This window comes from Diadema antillarum, unplaced genomic scaffold (genome assembly GCF_040938485.1).
Source record: "Diadema antillarum isolate AM-2024a unplaced genomic scaffold, OU_Dant_1.0 seq00000442_RagTag, whole genome shotgun sequence".
Classification (NCBI taxonomy): Eukaryota; Metazoa; Echinodermata; class Echinoidea; order Diadematoida; family Diadematidae; genus Diadema; species Diadema antillarum.
Genome location: NW_027271417.1, coordinates 636,129 through 659,753, shown reverse-complemented (window position 1 = coordinate 659,753; position 23,625 = coordinate 636,129). Strand labels below are relative to the sequence as shown.

The window sequence follows — 23,625 nt, the reverse complement described above, 5'->3', positions numbered from 1 at the left end:
CCGAGTCACATTCAGTCATCAATTCGAAAAGAAAGGGACTATTAGCAGAACCAAACGTTGTTCGAAGCCTGTTTTCAATACTTCAAATATAATTGGTAAGTCTTCAAATCGAAGAAATTTTTGGATTTTAAGTTGACATTTACCCGCGATACTAGTTCTGTCATGATCCTGAATGCTACAATGCGAAGTCCCATTACGCTATAATTCTGCATGATATGCTACAATGGAAGCCCATGCTGGGGCTCGCAGTTAGCTATGCGTACAATGGGCTGCACGCTGCTGGTCGCAGTCAGTGGTTTTGTACAATATTTATCGACGCCGTATGGCGACGGCTCTGGTACGAAACCATTATTGCATGATTACTGAGACATGAGAGCACTTTGGGGCGAGTAATTCTCACAGACAACGTACTTTAACGTGAAACACAAACCAAGACAAGGAAATTCAGGGAAACTTTTGAGGTACCAACACTTTTTGTTATCTTTAATTAGGATGTGATCGAAAGTTTGCGAAGGTGGTTGAAAACAAGTGGTCAAAATTACCTACACTAACATGTTGTACTCTGGTTTCATTCCCCTTACAGTGAGTGACAGGACAGTGGCAGTGCCTGAACTTGCGGACAGATCTATCGTGGCTCTTGCAGAGAAGACAGTGATATTCAAATGGATTGCATTGCGGTATGACAAATTGACCCACAAAGCTACAGAGTGCAGGCAAATGGATGACAAGTTTGGTAAACAAAAGTAAACTTGGGTCAAAACTATGATAGTTCAACCGATGGGTGATTGATAAGATTCTGAAATCTGCCAGCAAGTTGTGAATTGGCACATGTTTATCTGAGGTAGTTTGTCGAGTTATCATCAATGATGAGTCGCCTGAGAGGAGCACAGCCTGCACTGCTGAATGTGGGAGACCAGAGGGAGGTGTTTGTGACAGCTTTTGAGGTGGATAAGCAGGAGAATGCATTCAGGTTTTGGGGACAGTTTGACAATGAAGCAGTTGAAATGCTGGAAAACTACATGTTGGAGGCTCAAATGGAGGCTGAAGCAAGCTTGCACCCACAGCCTGGAACTTTGTCACCAGGTGATGTGTGCCTGGCCCAGTTCATGGAGGATGGACAGTGGTATCGCGCACGTGTCGAAAGTGTCACTGGCAATGATGTCATCGCATACTTCATTGATTATGGCAACACAGAGATAATTCCTAGGGGGCGGGTCAGAGTCATGCAGGAAAAGGTGCTGGATTTACCACCCCAGGCAACAAATTGCAAGCTAGCAAACACCGAGCCAATTATAGACAATTCCACGCTGAAAGCAGGTACACACAACTACTTACGCAAACAACTTGAATATCAGACATTTTGGGCTGAAGTGATTGCATGTATTGGTGGCAACCTGGAAGTCAAGTTGTCAGATGTCAGGAGTAGAGTAGACGTGGCAAAGCAAATCATAGCAGATGGATTTGGCCGCACTGCAACTGGAGAGAGCAGCCCCTCAAAGAAACATGGATACAAACTCATGTCTCTCGATGTGGGCAATCGAGAGCGAGTGTATGTGAGCAATGTGAACTCGCCAAATCAGTTTTGGGTGCAGCAGGAGAAGCTAACCAAGGACTTGGATGATCTGATGAATGATATGCTCCCTCATTACTCCAAGACGCATAGCACAACTAAGCGAGGACACTTCTCACGAGGAGATCCATGCGTGACAACATTCTCTGATGACGGAAGCTTCTATCGTGCTCTTGTGACAAATACCATGGGATCAAATAACTATGAGGTCTTTTTTGTAGACTATGGCAACTCTGACGTCAAGACAAAGGATGAGATACTTGAAATCACTCCAGAATTCTTGTCCCTGCCTGCAGTTGCTATCGAGTCGTGTCTAAGTGATGTTGATCCCAGCTCTTGCCACACAGATCAAGCTGCTGCCAGATTTGAAGAGCTTGTGGCAGAAAAGATTATCTGCTGCAAGGTGACACGCAAGATGGGAGACAAGTGTTCACTGCTCATGATTGATCCCACTGGTGGTGAAAATGCAGACATTGCTAGTGTGTTGGTGAAAGAGGAGCTAGCAGGAAGACCCAACCAGATGAGTAGCCCACATTCAAAGACTAGCCCACCCTCAGGTCACAGCGTCCAAAGTGGATCACCTCAAGCGCAGTCAGCTGCTAGAGAGCTAGACTTTCAGTCTCCTAAGTTCAAGAAACCGCAGATCAGAGTTGGCGACAGACTTAATGTGCAGTTGACTTCAGTTGCCAGTGGAGCAGAGTTCTCATGCCATCTTGTGAAAGATGCGGACAAATTTCAGGCATTGATGGACAAGCTGGGCAAGACTTATTCAAGCAAATCCGTTGGTGAGCACAGTATTCGACAAGTTGCAGCAGGTTTACCATGTTGTGTGCAGTTCTCTGAAGACCAGATGTGGTACCGAGCAGAAGTGACGCATATCAGAGGCCAGGATGTCGAAGTATGCTATGTCGACTATGGAAACAACGAGATAGTGACAGCAGCCCAGCTAAAGAGCCTCAAACCAGAGTTCTTCAATCTCCCTGTGCAATCCATCAAGTGCAGCCTTCATGGTGTGCCACAAAAGAGCACAGCAAAGTCACAAGAGGTGAAAGACTTTCTCGATTCAACTGTGGCAGAGCTGGATCTGTGCGCCAGTGTTGAAGGGGAATACAATGGGGTTTTCAGCATTCAGTTAAGTGATCCAGCAACTGGTGATAACATCAATGACATGGTCAAATGCATGGTGACTGAAAGGAGCTCTAGAGTGCCATCGCCAAGAGAAAAAGTGCAAGCAGAATACCGCAACCAGTCTCTGAAAGAGGGAGAAGTTTTGCAGGTCTTCGTTGGCCATGTGGATGATGATGCCCGATTGTACTGCCAAAAGTCAGCCACGGTAGAAGAGCTAGAGGAACTCATGGACCAGATGGCTCAGCACTTCACAAACCAGCATGGGAGTGCTCCTTCCCTTGCACCAGGCATGCCATGTGCAGCAAAATATCCAGCAGATGAAGCGTGGTATAGAGCCAGAGTCACCGAAGTAGAGAGAGGTGGCAAGGTAACCGTCACATTTGTAGACTATGGCAACTCAGAAGTCATTGATGCTTCCCAGATTCAACTTCTGACTTCAGACATGCTCCAACTACCAGCTCAGGCCATTCCATGTATTCTAGATGGTCTTGTTGGAGGCCACCTTTCAAGTACAGATGTTGCAAAACTTCAGGAACTCATTGAAAGTGAGTGCTCAATAGAAGTGAGTTCAAAAGACAGGAAAAGCGGCTGCTTTGTTGTGAAGATGACAGGACCAGAAGGAAACTGCATCAATGACATGTTCAGGAAAGCTCAAAAAGTAGAAAGGAAACGCAAGTCAAGTGAGGAGAACATGATGTCACCCCCTCGAAATGATGGTTATGCTTCTGACAGAAGGAAGCGCAAGTCAAGTGACGAGAATATGATGTCACCCCCTCGAAATGGTGATTATGCTTCTGACAGCAGACATGGAAATAGATCTCATTCTCAGATGCAAAGAAAAACGGATGGCGTTAGTTCGAATGCTAGCTTCAAGGGAAAGCTATCTCCTCGAAATGATAGATTTCAGCAAAGTGAGAAATCACCCAAGGGCAAGAGTGATGCCTTTAACAGGGGAGGCAGTGGTGATGCCACTACCAATAATCTGAGAATGTCAAAGTCACGTTCTGATAGAGGATCTATTTCTTCCAGTACTTCTGAAAGATCTGATCGAAGCAATCGTTCCAGCAAATCTGGTGGAAACAGCTATCGTTCTGATGATGATAGACGTAAAGGATTCCGAGAACGTCCTGCCAAAAAACGTCCTGACCCAAACCTGCTTTCTGTCACTCCGCTGCAATTCACTGAAATCAAGTTTCCAGCAAGGGGTGCTGTAGATGTCTACATATCCCATGTCAGTAATCCTAGCGAATTTTGGTGTCAAACAGCAGAGTCTACTCCACAACTGCAAAGAGTGATGTCTGAGTTGCACGCTAGGTACGGAAGTCTGGGACCAAGTGACCGCAGGTTGAAAAACACAACAGTGGGGACACCGTGTGTTGCTCAGTTTTCAGAAGACAAATGCTGGTATCGTGGTGTCGTAGTCAACAAGCATGTGAAAATGCTGGAGGTATTGTTTGTAGACTATGGGAATAGTGAGAAAGTTTCTCTTGCAGGGATCAAAGAGATAACTCCAGAGTTGATGAAGCTTCCTGTGCTTGCAGTGAAGTGTAGCTTAGAAGGTGAGAAGGAGTGGCAAAATGCACACACAGAGGCCATGAAAGAGACAGCGGACAGGACAGAGCCATTCAAATGTGAGGTGAAGAAGACAGACTGTGGAGTCTATGTGGTGGATCTCCTGTGGGAAGGGAAAAGGATGACAAATGTGTTGACCAAGATGAAGTTGCCATCACCCACTGTTGCTCCTGTCACAACACCAGCTCCCAAGCAGGTAGAGTCTGAGATTTCCAAGGTGACAACACCAACTGTGTCCACACAGAATTCAACTGCCGCATCAACCCATCAGCTTATGTATGCCATAGCAACAGAGCTTGAGTGCCTCCAAGTTGACCAGGTTGAGGATGTAGTGATCAGCTATTGGGAAGGCCCATCCAGATTCTGGTGTCAACTTGCCAAAAAGTGTGCCAGCTTAGATGAGCTGATGGACAGCTTGCATGGAGACGGATCAGGTGGGAAGATTGATGCTTCTGCCATCAAGCCAGGGCTTGTGTGCTGTGCCAAGTATGCTGAAGACGGAGCCTGGTATCGAGCACAGGTTACACAGGCAGAACCTGCTACTCAGCCAGAAGTCCTCTTCATTGACTATGGCAACAAGAGTAAGGTGACATTAGCTGACCTCAGGGTATTACCACAAGCAATGACATCACTGCCAGCCCAAGCCATGCAATGCTTTCTGTCAGACCTCACTCCAGCCCAGGCAGCATCTCCTGCTGCTGTGGATAAGTTCACACAACTGATAACGGACAAGCAGCTTGTTGCTAAAGTCATTCAGAAGGAGGCAGCAAAGGTATCGGTCGATCTGCATGACACAAGCACTCCAGAAGATGTGAACATCACCGACGAAATCAAGAAAGTTGTGGCAGATGTGGAAGAGCCACCAAGCTACCCACCTCCAAGAATTACTGAGAGTTCTGATGCAGTGTACGTAACTAACGTTGATGCTGAGACAGGTACTGTTTACATACAGCTTGCGTCATCAACGGAACAGTTGGACTCAGTTACCTCCATCATGCAATCTACATATGAATCCTGTGGTTCTGATGAGTACCAGTTACCAAATCCTGTTGTGTCTCAAGCATGCTGCACTAAGTTCTCAGAAGATGAGCAGTGGTACAGAGGAGTCGTTATGGCAACAACAGCTACCACAGCAACTGTTCACTTTATTGACTATGGGAATCGTGAAGAAAAACTCTTGAGTGACCTCAAAGCACCAACGGAAGAGCTGCTTAACATACCACACATTGCCCTAGAGTGCCATATGGATGGACTCCCACTGGTACCATGGCAACAGGAAGCTGCTGATCACTTGCTGAACATCACAGCAGAGAAAGAACTTGCCTGCAGCTTCACAAGTACCAGTCACCCACACTCCATTAGGTTGAGGGATGAAGCAGTGGATGTACATGCGGAAATGGAGAAGTTCTTCGGAGAGAGTAAAGGAGTTGCATTGAGACAGCCAGCTGTGTATCCACCCCCTTCTGTCAATGAACTAACTCAAACAGGGTATGTAGTCAATGTTGATGCTGCATCTGGGACAGTCTACCTCCAACTATCTTCTGCAACTGAGCAACTTGACACAATCACTGCACAACTGGAAACAACCTACCAGTCAAGTGGAAATGAACTTTTGCTCACCGACGTCTGTGAGAACCAGGCATGCTGCACAAAATTCTCAGAAGACGATCAGTGGTATAGAGGAGTGGTCAGATCAAAGACTGCAACCACAGCTCATATCTTCTTTGTTGATTATGGGAACAGCGAGGAAAAGCAGCTGACTGATCTTAGGGCACCACCACCTGAGCTTTTGAAGATACCTCAAATTGCACTCGAGTGCAAGTTGCAAGGAATTCCCCAGTTACCATGGCAGCAAGGAGCAGTGGACTACCTCCTTGAGGTCACTGCAGACAAGGAATTGACTTGCTCTTTCACCGCTGTCAATCCACCTTATCTTGTGTCACTGAAAGATGGTTCCAGTAACATCAATGAAGCTATGCTGAAACTGTGTGGAGGTTCACAAGAAGAAGCGCAGGTGCAGTCAATATCGTATCCACTGCCAGAGGTATGCGCAGGGACAGAGCCTGTCTATGCAGTGAATGTTGATGCAGCAACTGGTACTGTATTTGTTCAGCTAGCATCTTCTACTGAGAAGCTTGATAACATTGCCTCCCTCCTCGAGACAGCATATGGTTCCTGTGGCTCAGAGCAACAACTCATGAGACCTTCATCCGGCCAGGCATGCTGCACAAAATTTTCTGAAGATGAGCAGTGGTATCGTGGTATCGTTCGACAAATCACGTCATCAACAGCAGAGGTATTCTTTGTCGACTACGGAAACAGTGAGGAGAAGCAAATGGAGGACTTGAAAGTCCCTACAGAAGAACTGCTCAAAATTCCTCAAATTGCCATCCAGTGCCAGCTAGATGGTGTGGCTCAGTTGCCATGGCAGCAGGAGGCTGTTGATCACTTCTTAAACATCATTGCAGAAAAGGAGCTCCAGTGCACGTTTAACACCAGTTCAGAACCACCATCAATCATCCTCCATGACGGTTCCTGTGGTGTGAATGCAGAGATGATCCCTCTCCTGGCAGAGAAGGAGGGAGTAGCACCCACAGAGGGTCAGGATTTCAAGTTCAAGTCATTAGCACCCACTCTGCTCCACCAGAGGAAAGCAGAGGTATACATCACAGCAACAACCTCGCCGGGTGAGTTCTGGCTCCAGCCGTTGGCTGGCGAGGAGGCGTTGTCACTTCTGATGGATGAACTGCACGCCCATGGAGAGGATTCATCTACTGAACTCCTGAAGAATCCTGCCGTCGGAACTCCCTGTGTAGCAAAGTACTCCAGCGATGAGGGATGGTACCGGGGCACTGTTACAGACCTAGATGGAGATGCCGTCACGGTCCGGTTTGTGGACTACGGCAACACAGATGCAGTTACGGCTGCAGACCTGAAGGTAATGAACCCGCCGCTCTTGCAGCTTGAAGCTCAAGCAATCTGTGGTGCTCTTTCTGGACTTTCTCCTGTGGATGGTCAAGCCTGGTCAGCAGAGGCTGCTGAATTCTTTGAAACTGTAGTTGCCGACAAACTACTGCTGATGGAAGTTGTGGCTGAATCTGATGGTAAGTCGTAAGAAAATGCTACCTAGGATCATTTCATTTTATCTAGCACAGTTTTGTCATCCAAATAAAGTATAGCTTGCAAAAGGAATGATTTTTTTTTCCTAAAATGTGAGATAGTTTTCGTAATGCATGTAAATTCTCTTTATTCATACATTTGTTTATTTAACCTTTGCAAAAAAAAAAAAAAAAAAAAAATCAGCCTATCAGTGGCTAACTGAAGTTCTTCGTGTGAGGCAAACCTTTTTTTTTCTTGAGATTTTAGGATGCATCTTTTGCATGAAAGACAAGATTTAGGGACATCCATGACTAAACAGTATAATACCACATTGAACAGCATGTGTGCTTTTCATCTCCTTAATGTTTAGATTAAGTAGAAGGAATCTCATGCCATTTTTTTCCTTTTTGAAAATGCCTATTGCAGATATAAAATAGTAATAATAGTGAATTATCATTAAGCAGCCACAGTTTGCTGAGTAGCATTTTTTATGTAAAATTTCCCCAGTGTTCGATTTCATTGCCATTGGTAAAATCTGATTTACATATAATTTCCTGTCTTGAATGATATTGATCTCCCTGTCCTTTGACATTTTAAATATTTCTTGCCTTAGGCAAGCTGGAGGTTAAACTGCTTGACATGGGTATGAACATCGGTGAGAAGCTTGTAATGGAAGGTCATGCAGTGTCAACTGTAGAGAGCGTCAGACAATTTCCCTCTGTCACCAGCGAGCCAGGTAAGAATCCTCCTAAATTTCTCCTGTCTTGTAAAGTAGTAATCAAAGAGATAGTTGTTACAGTCTTGAAATTGAAATGCATACATGTAATTGTCAACAGGGATCAAGGTTGAAACTCTACTAGTGCAGTTCTACACAATAATTTGCTGAATTATGCAAATAATATGATGAAGTATAATTGGAATTCTGTTCATGATAATGAAGTAAAGATTAAGAGGATTAGCATATCCTGCATCCTTTGGCAGAGAGATCACACAAAGGAAATGAAAAGTCTATTATGATGAGTTTGGAGTCCCATCCCTCATGAATAGCGTGCCTTCCCAAATAGTTGCCACCTTCTTAAAGTATCCAAGACTAAACCAAACACCAGCACTTTCACTCAAATGGTTGTCGCCACTAATATTGCATGGAATAGAACATGTGCATCAAACAGTTCATCTTTCAACAGCATGCATCTGCATCTAGGCATGAAGCAAGACTCTTCAAGTATTAGATCATGCAAATGATTTTTCATGTTCTGTGACCAGAAGAAAAAGGGTGAAGGTTACCAAAACAAGTTATGAACCAAGTCATTTGGTTGGACCCTTTTCATCTTGTACCTCATTATCATTAATTAATGGAATTCCATTTATATTTGATAATAGTTTTTGCATAATTTAAGAATTTTGTAACATAACACTTCATACAAGCCTTCAGAGGTTAGCAGCTTCAAAGTCAATCACATATTCTGTTGATTGAGATACATATCAGGAACCATAACAACTTATGAACATGAATATTCATGATAGGTCATATTTTAATCAGCAGCAATTTGAGCTGCCACCATGACCACTGTATCAAAGTTAAAACCTAAATAGGTTAGTGATGTTGTAGGGGCAGTATGTGACTTCCCAAAGTTAATGACAAACTCCAACGATGTCAACAAATTAATAGCAAAATTTGTTTTAGCAGTGCTCTCATCTTTAGAGCTGGCAAAAATTGATATGTCATCCAAATAAATCTACATTGTAGAACTACTTCTCAGTTAGGCAATGATGAGCTTCATGACTTCGGTAAATACCCTTGAACTGAACTTAACCCAAAGGCTAAGCAGTTTAAGCAATGAAAATGACCATTCCACATAAAATATAAATACTTAAAAACTTTATGAATCGGAATAGAAAAATATGTATCCTTGAGAACCAGTGATGTTTAGTAGTCAGATTGCATTAAGATTTCATTAACACTCCAAAATGTTTCCATCTTGAAATGCTCACACCTAACAGACAAGTTTGGATTTTCAAATTAATAATTTGCCTAAGATCTCAAATTTTCTGTGGAATTGGAAATATATTGTGGACAGAAATAACATTTTCCTTGGGAAATTTTCTGAAATTGCTCCCTTCCGAAAGAACAAAAGAACTTCCAGATTAATTGCCACTTCTTATTCCTCTGAAAGTGGTAATTGAGGAGGGAACAAATTTTGATTTGATTTGATTTCATTTCTTTAGTTGTCCAAATTATGTATAAAAACATGGTATGGAAATTTGATCTTGTCACACATTAATGATCACCTTGATCATGGCACATCTTCACAATATACAAACAACAAATTACATTACAGCATCGGATGGATACTCAAAAAAGAAAGAAAAAAGATTACATTGAACTAAACATTCAATCAGAACACAAACAATCATTGTTTTATGGTGAACATACAAAAATATATATACACAGAAACCTATTTAAAGATTTAAATACTGAAAAGAAAATTCAACCACAAATTATAAAACACACTTCATTAGAAGATACTTTATACACAATTACATCAAAATCGTAATCCAATTAAGTTGTAACACATATTGCACATTGTTCCCCCCTCCCCCACCAGCTAAAGGTCTGCTTTCTTTCACTGATGCCCTGTGCACAGTCAACACTTATCGCACATTAACATACGGAAAAAAACCTGCACATATGTTAATCCAACATGTGAAAAGGGACTTATTAGTTTTTTTGCAGATTCAGGGAGCTGTGCTGGGTATGGTGTTTGAAACTTTGAAGGAGCACCTTGAGGCGTGGATGCAGCTGCGGACGGGCGAGAAGTACGATGGTTAAACCCGCGTCGATCCGCTGAGCAATCCCAGAACTGGTTCCTTTGCTAGTAATTATTACAGTATGGTTCCATTTGCCTGTTGCTGAGCAACCAATAGCACGACCAGTCAGAGAAGTTGCCTTTTGGCCCATGAGATAGGATTCGTCAACACTCTTCAGTGTCACTTGCAAGTCCTTCCCAAACAGCATTCTCATACGGGAATTGATCTGCTGCATCTGTCCCTGTTCTCATGGCTAAATGCCAGTTTGAGCTCCTTCTTGTGCCTCATGCTCATTTTATGTGACACGCTACTGCAAAGAGTAACAGTAGTCCAGCAACAAGTACCGAACTGACTGGCTGTTACTCCCTAGACACACTGTTTTATCTCCCAAATGATCTCAGCTTGAGAGAGCATTCCCTGAATTACCATTTTTTGCAGCTTCTGTGCCCTGCTGTCAGCTGAACATTTTTTTTTTAATTTTTTTTTATTGTGACCCACACATGGTCCTCTACTTTCGGCACACACACCAAACATGCATTTGAGCATGTCATATATTGTTTGGTGAACTTTTCCACGCTCTCCTTTCACTAGGTTGGGTGACCGCCTTGGTCTTCCTAGTCGCCAACTCTTTCGAGATGTGAGGCGGAATTCTTTTGGGCCTTCATACAGGTTGTCTGTTTCCAGCTCTATGAGCTGTTGGTTCTGTTCTTATGGGCTGCACTGCCTGCTCAAGTTTCTCTTACTTTGCCTTCGGGTCGTAGCTGGGCAGGTGACTCTGGAAAGAATTTTGGTCAACTGACTCCGTAAAAATGCTATAGTAATTTGTCTTCATGGTCACACTGTGAAGGGCCCTGAAATGTTCCCATATGCAGTGCATGATGGGCTGATTCACAGGCTTTGGAGACAGACACCTGTCCATCTGAAAACTGAGACAGTTTGGCTAACAAATGTAGGATCTCACTCTCCTGCACTGGGAGTTTGGCCCACAGCTCAGCCTGATTTGTAAACCCCTGCTGCCAGCTGTGGCTGTGAGCCGTTTTCTTCCATATCAGACTTCTGCCGCTGTCAAAGCTTGCAGGATATGCTAACCCCCTGAAAGCATGAACAAAGTGTTATGTAATAGAATTGAAGCTCGCTGTAATGTAGGGAATAAAATAGGGCCCCCCCCCCCCCCAAAAAAAAAAAAAAAAAAAAAAAAAAAAATGGAGAAAGGTTCCTGCTAAATAGGGCATGAAATTAAAAAGTTAAAGGATGTTTTTACAAAAGAGTGATATCGGTACCAGACACAAATGCAAATCGATTAAAAGATGAAAATATGACTTCATGAGTCTCCCATAGACCAACACCCAAATCTTCACTAGATTCACTGTGTTGACATGAATTTAAAAAAAGATAAACTGATCATTTGCATCATAACATCAAGGTGTTTTTCATATGCCTAGCAGCATTGATTTCCAAAGGCAAGTGGTTTTGAGTGCTAAATTATCCACTAGAAATAAGATTTTAGTAATGCCAATGTGCACAGAATAATGAGAGATTTTTAAGTTGATGACAGTAGTGCCTCATTTAATTTGCAAACATGAATGCAACTGATATTGCCATTACCTAGTGAAATTATGTGAATCTCAGCATTGCAAAACTTTCTCATTTCATGTCCAATTTTGATAAATTCTAAACCATTATTACTGTTTGATCTTTTTGTAGAAAGTTTTATTTATTTGCATCATACCTCGTATCCCAGGGGCTAAATTGCCTATAACATTACAAGTACAGACAAATTCAAACCTTCAGACAGTCAGAAAATGAAGTGTACATGTGATGAAGATAAGAAGATGTAGTGATAATACAAATTTAATATCCAATATCATACAAGAAAAGAACATATTACACACTTTCAAAAACAAACAGAAATGAAAAATTACTGTGGTGACTGGTTTGCCTCTACCACATCTCACTATTCCCCCACTGAAAGTACAATGCATTTTACTTTAGACAACAATATCACATGACCGATAACAAATAATGATAATGATAAAGAACTAACATGTTAAGAAATTTGATTGCACAACTGGCAAATATATTAAATATTTAGAAATTTCTTAACCAGATTTCATTCAAATGGCCAAATTATCTCATAAAGCAAATACTCGGGAACCTAAGCACTCTCACCCAACCCTTGACCCCTACTCCTGGACCCAGTGAGCTACATTCTTACAATCCTCAACTAACAACATCAAATTTACATAATACCTCTAACTGTCCCCAAAATATGCATAGGTTTTATACTAAGTTTCATAAAACTCCTTTGGGAATTGCAGAGATACAGGAAAAGTAATGAAGTAATAAGCATAATTCACAAAAATAAGTGTCAGTACAAAAAGGAAAAGCATAATGTGGAACTGCATTCTAATGATCTTACCTCTTCAAACCACAGTACTGAGAAAAGCAAACAAGTTTTAAGCTGTATATTGTGTTTAATTTAGTTATGGAGACTTTCCTGCTTTGGCACATGTACAGTCATGTGTACACAGAGCAACTACCCGTAGCATAGACATTCATGTTTGTCATCTGTGTGGTCCAACACACATGCTTTCTGTCTTTGGTCTAAGCAAAATGTTGACATCCATCTCACACTCTTACCCTATTCTTTTAGAGGATACTCTTGAGCAGGTGTCCAAAGACCTTGTGGAGAAAGTTCTGGTGTCAAGCCTACGTGATCTTGGTCTGGAGGAGGATGGAGAAGAGGACGAGATGGAAGATGTTGGTACCAAGGGCGTGGCAGAAGCAGATATGGAGGATGAAGGGAAGGCTGACGTGGAGACGGTTGCTAGGGTGGAGACAGTGGAGGAGGAAGAGAAGCAGGAGGAGTGTGCTGAAGGGTTACAGGTCAGTTTCACACATTCATTCATTCATTTTCAAATAGTGAATTCATTCTATACAAAGGGGTTTGTGAACTCTGCAAGGTAAGGAAGTACCTATGTAGAACACCACATACAGCATGACCAAAGTTGACCATATTATGCAGTTAGTGATATTTGATGGTCTGTAGTCCATGTTCAAATGCTATTTTAACCTGCACAGATCACTGTACAAACATGTCCAGGTAAAAGAGCATATGGGAATCCTTGATAGCACTTCAGATTTTTCTTCAAAGTCCTCTTGCATTCAAGGAACATTCTATACCTTCAGATGATTACAGCATATGTGGTCACTGTTTAATATTCACCCAGGTTTTACAACCCTTGGTGCCATATGTTCCCCTTGTATTTGGTCCGTATACAGCAGCAGTTAGTCACATTATTAGATTGACTGTTTAATATATGTAACATGGCCTTCTGCTGGGTTTAGAATATCTACAGTACTTGTCCTAAAAGTTGGAATAGATGCCTTCCTCCTCCCAAACTTGTATGTTTCCCTCTGTCATCCATATATCATCATTTGATAAGTAAGGTGGGAGCTTTTAACTCAGTGCTAAAGCCGAGAAGTTTTGCCTTTCTGCTTGTAGAACTGTCAATATTCTCCTTGTACTGTATGCAAAAGTGTACTATGGCAGTACTGTGAAAGTGGTTTCTTTCGCGGTGGTTTTATTTTTGTGCTTTTCGCACTTTGAGGTTGAACCACGAATTTAACAACACGCGAAAATGTTTTGAACTCGCTGCTTGTTACAACGCTATTGCGCACATGCACACACAAAGATTTCGCGCATTGAGTGTGTTGATGGTCAACACACGGCGATACCGCGCAATGTAGTACAAGCATGTTATAAAGTACTTGAGAGACGGGATTTCAGGTAAGCCTGCATTTATTTTTAATTTCTATTTAATAAATAAAAGAATAATTGGATTATAGTTTGGGTTTTCATGTGCAAAATAAAACAGTTTTTGCCGACTGTGAATTCACAGATTTTGCCGACCGCGAATTTAAACACACACGAAAAAGTCAGCACTGAAGGAAACCGCAAAAGTATCTGTACGCGAAAGAAACCACTTTTACAGTATTCAATATGATGTCAGGATAGTGGCCCTGTGCTTCTTAGTCCAGCAATACTTTGACCTAATGCCTTCCATCACTATGTTATCCAGCTTTCTTTTGTGCATTGGTATCTATCCCAAGCTGAGGTTTTCTTTCTCTCCCTTCCACCCGTCTTTTGTATGTACCACAATGCACTTCTTTCCTTTATATATGAGGTTATCACCTTTTCACCTTACAAATGTATGTATTTCATGTGTGTGTCTGTGTGCATGTGTGTTAAAACTTTGTTGTGGTCTTTGCCATTATTTCTGCCATGCACTCATACCCAAATGACCCCTCTGGCATAATGCTGAATGTATTCCTTTCACTCCTCAAATCTTCTCTTTTTCATCTGTTCTCCCCTACCCATCTATCTCTTTTCCTTATTCCTCCCTCTCCTTTCTCACATCAATCTATGTATCTATTTATCTATATCTATCTATCTATCTACATGATGTATCTACACGTATATCTCCCCATTATCCATCATATCTTTCACAAACCTGCTCTCTGTTGCGCCATGTCACACTGTCTTTGAATGTCACCCTTCCGTAGCCGGAGGATGTTGCTCATGTCATCCTTGACAAACTGGTAGAGGATGTGTCCATAAGGCTGGAAGAGGGAAAGCATCCCTTTATCAATATTAGTGATGCTGAAGGCAAACAGGTGGGTATCAATGATCCATCAGCTTCTGACTTATTTCATTTTCAAGGACTTTGCCTACAGCTGTAGAATAATGTGCTTGCTCTTGATTTTGTTTTCCATGGGAAGTTGTTTCTTCCTTGTTTATTTGTTTTGTGTTTGTGTGTGTGTGTTTCTTATATTTGTGTGGTTTACTTTTGTTTTGCTTTCTTTTGTTTTGGTTCTTTTTTCGGATTGTTCTGTTCTTGCTGATTTGTTTTTGCTCATGACGTATCTTCTAAATGTATTTGTTTGTTTGTTTGTTTGTTTGTTTGTTTGTTTGTTTGAGGGGTGCAACCTTTATGATATGTGAATCTTCGTGGGTCAGCTCCCTTTTCACAAATATCTCTGGGCCTTCATCCTACTCTTTACATTACACTGTAAGAGAAATGAGAAATTGCACATGCATTGAATTTATTCTTTACACCCACACCCATACACTCACACAAATACACACACATACTTGTCCTTCATTTGGTGTTTCATCTGCGGGGCGCCTATGTTCCGGCATCTTTACAGGACGTTCAGGCATGATTACATAATGGTACCCATAGCACAGCGTCCATCTGAGTCCTACATAGAATCACTGTCTATTCTAGAACCAGGGCTTTTCAGAATGCTGCTTGCCTGCTTTACTTTTGCTTTAGTAATTTTTCTATCCAGCTTTTTTGTGTGTTCAACTTTCCATCCATTTCCACACTCTTTATACTCTTCACTATAGTCATGTGGCATGTTACGTTTATGGATCTTGAATCTCAGTCAGAAGGTTCTTAATTCAAATCTCACCTGGTTCTTCTATCTCTGAACAAGATATTTCTATACCCCACTGTCCCTGTTTACTCAGGTGTAGTCATGAGTGTCTGGTAATGCTGTGATAAAAGAAAATGACAATAGGATCTGATGGAAGGAGCATTGTGGGCATTTCAAGGAGCTACCAAGGGTAGACCGTCAGTGTCTATGATGTGCCTGTTAATTTTCAGTTTAGTCAGTGTGCTAGTCACTTGAAAGTGAAATATTGACCACTTGCTTTTTGACACCGCATTGGTGTTGTATGTGTCACTGTAGGATGGAGAGAAGGTGGAAGCGTCGTCATCAGAGAACATTCCAATGGAGGAGAGTGCGGTGGAGGAGGACCAGCCAGGTGCCGTGGAAGAGGACCAGATAGGTGCTGTGGAAGAGGACCAGCCAGGAGCAGAGGGGGGAGAGCTGTCTGAGGGTGGTGGAGCTGCTTCACAGGAGTCCTCCTCAATGGAGGGTGTTGGTGGAGAAGCAGTGGAAGATGATGAAGCAGAAAGGGCTGAGAGTGAGATGAACACGTGCATGGATGGACAGCAGGTGAGTGCTGTAAAATGATTGGTTTTGCCTACTTACAGAGATAGTAACGTTTACAAAGATTGAAAGGGATATTCACATTAGACAGGGCTCCACACTAACGTTTATTTTTGGTGGCCCAAAGGCAAACATACGACCTTTTTTGGTGGCCCGATCAGGCCACCAAGTTCTTCATTTCTGAAATTTGGGTGGCCTGACATGCGTTTTTGGTGGCCCCGGGCCACCGGGCCACCGTTAGTGTCGAGCCCTGCAATAGAGCATACACAATGTTTAGGCAATAATATCCCTCAATTTATAGAGGATCTATAAATTCTAAATATACATTTTAATTGATCAATATAAAGAATATTTAAATCAAACCATCAACATGCTGTACATTTTTTTTGGCCTTTTCTCTGTGTATCATGGTATGTATTTTCTGTGTTAGTCTTGGGTATGCAAATCTTTTTTTTATCGATAGATTATACTTTGAGCCTCTCATGATCTGTTTCCCTTCACTTAACAAGCAGTGCATTTTGGGATGAAGTAAAGTTTGAGCCTGTGGGTAAGATTTTCTCTGTTTGTTCGTCATCATCTCAATAGCATGTAGCAGCTGCTGCTCGGGATGCCGCCGAGAGAGGCGAGGCTGAAGGAAGCACCGTGCACCGAGGGGAGGAAGAAGAGCTGGAAGAGAATGAAGATGAGAAGGAGGAGGATGCAGCAGAAGCAGACGCAGGAACGGGATTAATGGTGAAGGAAGATTGCTTGGCTGAGGAAGAGACTTTTCAGTCCAGAGAGGATGATGATGAGGAGGAGTTTGAGGATGCAGTCGCCACGGAAGCAGACCAAAACAAAAAGGTGATGAGGGGTATCCCTTTTGCAAGTAAAATGCTGAATATGAGTAACAGGGTTTATTAGTTTGTGGTGGACCTTTTCTTGTTACATTTTCCCCATGAGCTTGAAAGGCATTGCATGAATGGATTGAGTGCATCAAACTTCTGATCATTCTCTTCCCATATTGTTGGCATGGAGTTAGTTTTGTACAGCAATTGACATAATGATGTGGCACGCAGTAACCTGGGTTACCGCTGCACCCAAGGTTATGGCATTGTGTAGCACCATCTCATGTTCATAAAGTGTACACTGACACAATACTGTAATATGGCTGTCATATTTTAGTAATCAGTGATGACACTTTCAAAGCCAATTGACATAGTTAAAGATATCACAGTACAAATTGATAATAATGCTTTTCACAATCACTGAGGGCATAAGTGGGGAAAAAGTTAAGCCAACACATATGATCTTTCAAGAAGTGGTGGGTAATTTCTGATCTTTTCCTCCAATATTGATTATGATGGTAAAAAGACCTTGCCAAAGTTAACTTGATTTTGAGAGTATGCAAAGGGAGTGCACACACTTTATTCATACCATTACTTTCTTACAAGAGTTTATAAAATAATTCAACACAATGGCAGATTTCTATTTGATACCCAGGGGTATCCAAAGGTACCAAAAACTGCACCACATGTTGAAAGAGCATAACTTTATGCATGAGATGCTAAATGCAGGTACAGAACAACAAAATGCAGTAGTCAAACTCAACGATACTCAATGATCCAACAGAGTAGTTGATACTGTCTTGATGGTAGGAAGAAAAATGCAGCTTTGCCAAACTAAAAGTACTGGTACATGTATAGGAAAAGTCAAAGTAAAGTCATGTTCATCAAGCTGTGTCCTAGTATATCATTGCTTTTTAACTTCAAATTTCTCCTCAATGAATAATACCTCTCATGTATTTTCCTACAACCTGCCGTTTACTTTTCATGGAATCTAAACTTTGTAATCATAAAAACATTTTTATTTATTTTTTGTGTATTTCTTCGCCCTGATAAATCTTTAGTCACTTTGATGGTGCTTGAACTGAAGGTAAGGACATAGATGTAATAACACCAGTAGATTAGGATAAAATACATTATGTAGCTTCTTCTCTGAACCTCTTTTCAGTCATAATGTTTTCTGTTTCATCTTATACAACCCAAAATGTGACATGCGATTAGTATTCATTATCATATGTCACATCATATACCACAACATTAGCATCACATAGGGACATGATGGCACTGTGTGGGCAGTAGAGGGCCATAGGACAATTACTAGTAGGACAATACTAGTACTATCCATTTAATCCATGCCCCATTCTCACTTTATTAGGAAAAACAGCTGCATTGGAGTAAAGAGTATTTCAGAAGTCTAGTACTCCATTTGTGCACTTGACTTGACTTCACAGTTAGCCGATTTCTTCACTCATGTACATTGGTACATGCAGTTATCTCAACTTCCAACAACTGAATGCATCTTGATGAAGTGTACTTTAGAAGAGCATGTCCTTGCACATTCATACTTCACCTGAGAGCTTTCTCATCCAACACAATCTTTAGACAAGATTAATTTGATGCATTTTATTGGGGTCAGATTTGAAATGATGATCGACCTACTAAGTATGACACAGGTAGTATGCCAGCACCATGTATCTGTTCACAACAGAAACATTCATCACTTTCTTGGTTTAATTACACAAAATTGTCAAATTTGTCCCAGATTGACGTTTGCAACATTATTTCATGATAAAAAAGGGAAAAAATGCTGAAGCACAATCATATAACTCTGCTCTGAGTTTTAACTGTAATATGAAAATCTTCCAAATTTAAAAGCAACATAACTGTAACCAAGGTGTGTAGTGCTTTTAAATGGCATTGAAATGAATATTTTCACAAAATCCAGACCTGTCAGTAGTGTTATTTTGTCCTGTCAGATACAATGTATGTGAATAAGACTAATACATTCCTAAAGGTTATGAAATATTCTACACCATAAAGGAATCCTGCTTACTATTTATTTGGCATTTCAACATAGAATACAAACAGAAAATCATATTACATGAAATAAAGATTGTGGTGATTCTAGGTGCATACCGCTGGTTGCCAGGGGAGGAAAAGGTAAACTTATCACCGAGGCTCGAAGCCTTCCTCCCCATATCCTGATATGATGAGTCATTCCATAACTATGCAGTCATAGGTCACTAAATAAATGTCTTTATGTTCTTACCCATCTTTATCCACTCTTTGCATGGAACAGAAGAATGTATGTAGGCCCATGTAACCTGTCATACCAATACACATTCAAAGGTATTCGAGCAAATCCTACCACATTTGTCCTGTATTTCCTGTGAATTTTGTTTTCATTTGTTTGTTGTGTTTGCAAGTGTTCTTCTCATTGAGGAAATTAAGCCTTGGGAAATTTACAATCTAAGATTGAATGGAATGAACATAATCACCAAGTGTGGAATTTGGATGATGGAGATGTACACAAACAATGACAAATAAAACTAGAATATTACAACTGAGCTGCTCATGCACTTAACAGCATTATGTTGGATCACCTATAGTGAATGAGATTTGGTTTCTTTCACACAAATAATGCTATGATTAAATTACAAAACTGATGGGATCTGAGCCACTGTTTTTGATATGCACATTCTGATATGTCTTATGTAGTGCTTCTTTAGACCATTGAAGTGTAAAAAGGGATTTTAAGCATTATACATCATATTTGCTGTCACTGTATTATGTTGTTTCCATTGTCACTAATACAGAGAAAGATATAGTTTGCTGTGAGGTTTGATGATAGAATAACAATAAGTGTATAATATTGACAAGTTAACAATGTTTGAAGCCTACATGTATTCTTTGAATACCACCCTCAAAAAATTGATTACAAAGTTTCCTCTTATTGCAATGGTCTAGACAGTAAAACGTAAGAAAATGCAGAGAGGTGTATTACATCTGCATAGCATTAAATGGAGATTTAAATTTTTGTAATTAGATGGAAAAGAAAAAAAATTAAATTCAGTTTAGAAATGATTGCATAGGCACTGTCCCATCCATATACTGTCTTTGTGGACAGCATTTGGAATACATGGTGTTCAATGCAGTTTTGTTGTTTTTTGTTTTGTTCTTGTGTGCAGTTGGTTCACCATACCCATATTTAGACATAAAATTGAGGACAGTTTCTCCTGGTGTTGAATGATGTTTTTCTAGCTTTGTTGAAGTCTGATTTTCATTTATGTGTATCAGATTTAGGTCCACTATGTGACATAGATTTGTCTTCTGCCTGTACTGTTGGCTTCATCTGACTCTGTACATTTCCTAGCATCAAATTATATTAACATTCTGTTGTCTTTTGCTGTGACATAACATACTGTTTGAAGTTTTGCGTAGTTTTATTACTAAACATGTGGTTTTAATAGGTGCAGGCCAGATTTTCCTGTAAATAGTTATATCCACAACGGGGTATTAGTATCAGTCTAAATGAAATGCTGATTGTACAGCACTGCTGAAGATTGTGATTGCTTCAAAGTTGCAAACGCAATATACAGTAGCAAGTTGGAACAGCAGAGTCACTTCCAATGGTGCAAGATGATATATATTGTGATTGTTTGGGTGTGGTTTTATGGCTGTGATATTAAGTAAACAGTAGCACCGTGCTATCTGAGCCTTACCTCTCACAAAAATGTTGTAGCAAATGCAACAAATCATGACAATAACCACAAAAAATTTTCTTTTCCCACCAGCATGGTAGTGCTTTTATGCAAATCACTCTTGACTAATTCTTTCTTGACAGTTGCTGTTATATTTTTCTTAACCTTACAAGCACAAGAGTTCAACATTTTGCTGCAGATGACAGTGTTTTGGCATATTTCTCTCTTTTTTCTGGGATGATTTTAGAATACCCTAAACTGTACCCATGCATTGCATGAGCCACATATTACTTTGAATGCCAAGATAGCAGCTTAAACGCTGAGTTGGTTGCAGGAGCGTTTTCCTCGCACTAGACTTAATCACAGAGACCATCATGTATTATGTTTCATCTGCTGATTGACATCATCTTTTTTGTCACTAGCTTGAAAGGTAACAGTCCTCTGTTGTATACAAAATCCTCAAAACTGCCATAGAATCTGAAAGTGTCACGATATGGGTAGTTCCTAATTCTAGAACAACTTGTCATTTCTTGATGCAAATTCTCTCAGTTATGTAATCAATCCCAGTTTGATACCGACAACAAACATTCCTTATTTGTTCCTCTTTGTCTCTTAGAAGCAAGGTAGCAAAATATGAGAATTGTAACGCTAGATGATTGAAGTATGAGATAAAGTGAAGAGAAGTTTTCTTCATGCTCCCACAGAAACTCAGTGTGCTGATCTGTTTTTAGACCCTCATTGTTGACCATGCTTCCATGAATTATCATCTCTGTTTGTCTGCTCTTCCATTCAGGCCACGCCCACTGACAACGAGCAGCCAATAGATGACGAGAATGAAGAGAATGGTTTCCAAGATGCAGTTGAGAATGAAGTACCTGATGAAGCAGGAAGCCAGGAGCAGAATGCTAACCCTGAAGCCGATCAGGCTGAGATTTTACCCGAAGCTGGTGGTGATGGCGCCAACGGGAGTGGTGGTATTGATGCCAAAGAATGTGAACAGTCAGAACCTGAAGCCAAAGACAATCAATTAGATGTGGCTACTCTCCCAGAAGATGACATCGCCATGGCAGTAGATGATACTCTAGATGGAGCCGAGATGGAAAATGGTTGTGGTGCCAACGTAGGAATGAGTTCCGTGGTCCAAGATGCTAGTGTACAGGAGTGCAAGGAGAGTGAGATGTCAGAATCAGAGAAATTTGACACTAAGGCATCAGACACAGAAACTTTTGATGAGTCTGGTGGTGCCCTTGGAGAACAGGAATCGGAGATGGCAGGGAGAGGAGATGCTAATGAGAGCTTTGAGACTGCTCGCGGGGATGTTTCTGTCTCCGGTCCCCTTGGCAACGGCTCCCTCTGTGAAAGCTTCAGCACTGTCTCCGTTGCCAGCGGCGACCTCGACAGCACACTGGAGTGCGACAAGACCCTGGATGACACCCCGTCTCCGAGCGCTCCCAATGAAAATGGGGCGCCCTCCCTTCCACCCACCGCCGCGTCTCCACCTCGTTGCGACAGTGGCATCGTTGCGGAGACAGACGAGGTGGATGATGACCCCGTATCTCCATCCATCTCTAAGGGAAATGAGGAGAGTGCCAGTGGAGCTGTGATTAGTGGCCAGGATGATGGAAGAACCATCTTGAATGGCCAGGAATAATGGGCAGTGTTGTTATTGTTGTATGTTTGCTGCTTATGATAAGGCTTCCATGTAAATACAACTTTTCCTACAAAGCAAGTTTACTATTGAAATTGATGTCTGTTGAAGGCTGTATATGTTTTCCTCATTTATTTCTCCCTTACTGTTTGCAACAAACATCACACACTCAGATAATTGTCTAAGAAGATTTGCATATCTTTTGACAGCTGTCTATTAATCATTCTATCATTGCATCTGATTCCATGTTACAAGTGGGTGTACCTTGACTACCAGGCACCATCCAGATGCAGTTATGGTGGGTGAAACCATCAAGATACCAGAATATAGTGTGAAAAATGTATTACAAATGCAATTGGCATATTTACAACAGTAGCAGTAAAGGCAAAACACATGTTGTGCACTACAGGTTGGTTTTTTTTGTTGTTGTTGCTTTGTTTTATCAAAAATGCGATAATCCTGTCATTACAAGACTTTGAGAAAAATGGAAGAGTACAAATTTAGACAAAGTAAAAGAAGAAAACTATGTATAATTTATAATCGAAGCTTTATGTAAGTCTGTGTGTGAGTAATGGTTATGAGCACCAAAACATCTGATGTGTTGATCATGTTGGGCTTTCCGTTATCATTTTCTTTATCTGCCTTTTTTTTAAAAGTGGCAGTAAAGTTGCAATGTTGTGAACTACCATTTTTTGTTTGTATGTTTCTGTCAGGAAGAGGCATGATTGTAAAACACATTTCATTTCTTGCCAGCCTTTTTCACTATCATTGTATGTTCATTATCAATATTTCTTGAAAAAAGTTCGTAAAACAACGTGAAAATGAAAATGTTTGGGAGAGCTATAACAGCTTGTATTTGACTGCAAGTATTTGATTGCAAATTCTATGTGTATTAACGTGCCTTCACCCATCTATATATATTTAATTCATCAGCTAGATAGATGCCAAGCTATAAGATTTTCATGTCTATGACATTCCATTGTATATAGAGTGGAAAGCGATAAGAAGGGATGTTAGCATTTTCTCCTTTTAAAGCCACAAAACAAGTTGTGAAGTTTATGCTGAAAATGATAGGCATGTAATGTGCTGTTCAGTGACAAACTTGCACTATACCAGAGTTGCCCAAACGCGTGATAAAGTGAGTTTTACACAACTGTGCATGGAGGATATAAGATTAGAGTGCTTGCTGTGTATCGTATCTTGATGTTCTTCTGTAGTTGGAGCAAGATCGCCAGTTTCGAGTACCTTCCAACCAAA

General features: G+C 41.0%; 1 protein-coding gene across 1 annotated transcript; it reads left to right on the top strand.

Annotated features, from left to right (window-relative positions):
• The first annotated feature begins 632 nt into the window (after positions 1-632).
• On the top strand, positions 633-22,762 carry LOC139732684 (tudor domain-containing 6-like). Its single transcript, XM_071643539.1, has 7 exons — positions 633-7,374; positions 7,983-8,105; positions 12,831-13,063; positions 14,744-14,854; positions 15,935-16,204; positions 16,784-17,038; positions 21,514-22,762. Exons 1-7 carry the CDS (start codon positions 864-866, stop codon positions 22,369-22,371), a joined length of 8,361 nt encoding a protein of 2,786 aa, XP_071499640.1. The 5' UTR covers positions 633-863; the 3' UTR covers positions 22,372-22,762.
• The last annotated feature ends 863 nt before the right edge of the window (positions 22,763-23,625 follow it).

Bases quoted from the DNA above. Each gene is read 5' to 3' on its own strand.
- LOC139732684 (XM_071643539.1), top strand. From the start codon at position 864: ATGATGAGTCGCCTGAGAGGAGCACAGCCTGCACTGCTGAATGTGGGA. The intron at 16,205-16,783 runs GTGAGTGCTGTA...TCATCTCAATAG, and splicing joins CGTGCATGGATGGACAGCAG to CATGTAGCAGCTGCTGCTCG. The intron at 17,039-21,513 runs GTGATGAGGGGT...TCTTCCATTCAG, and splicing joins AAGCAGACCAAAACAAAAAG to GCCACGCCCACTGACAACGA.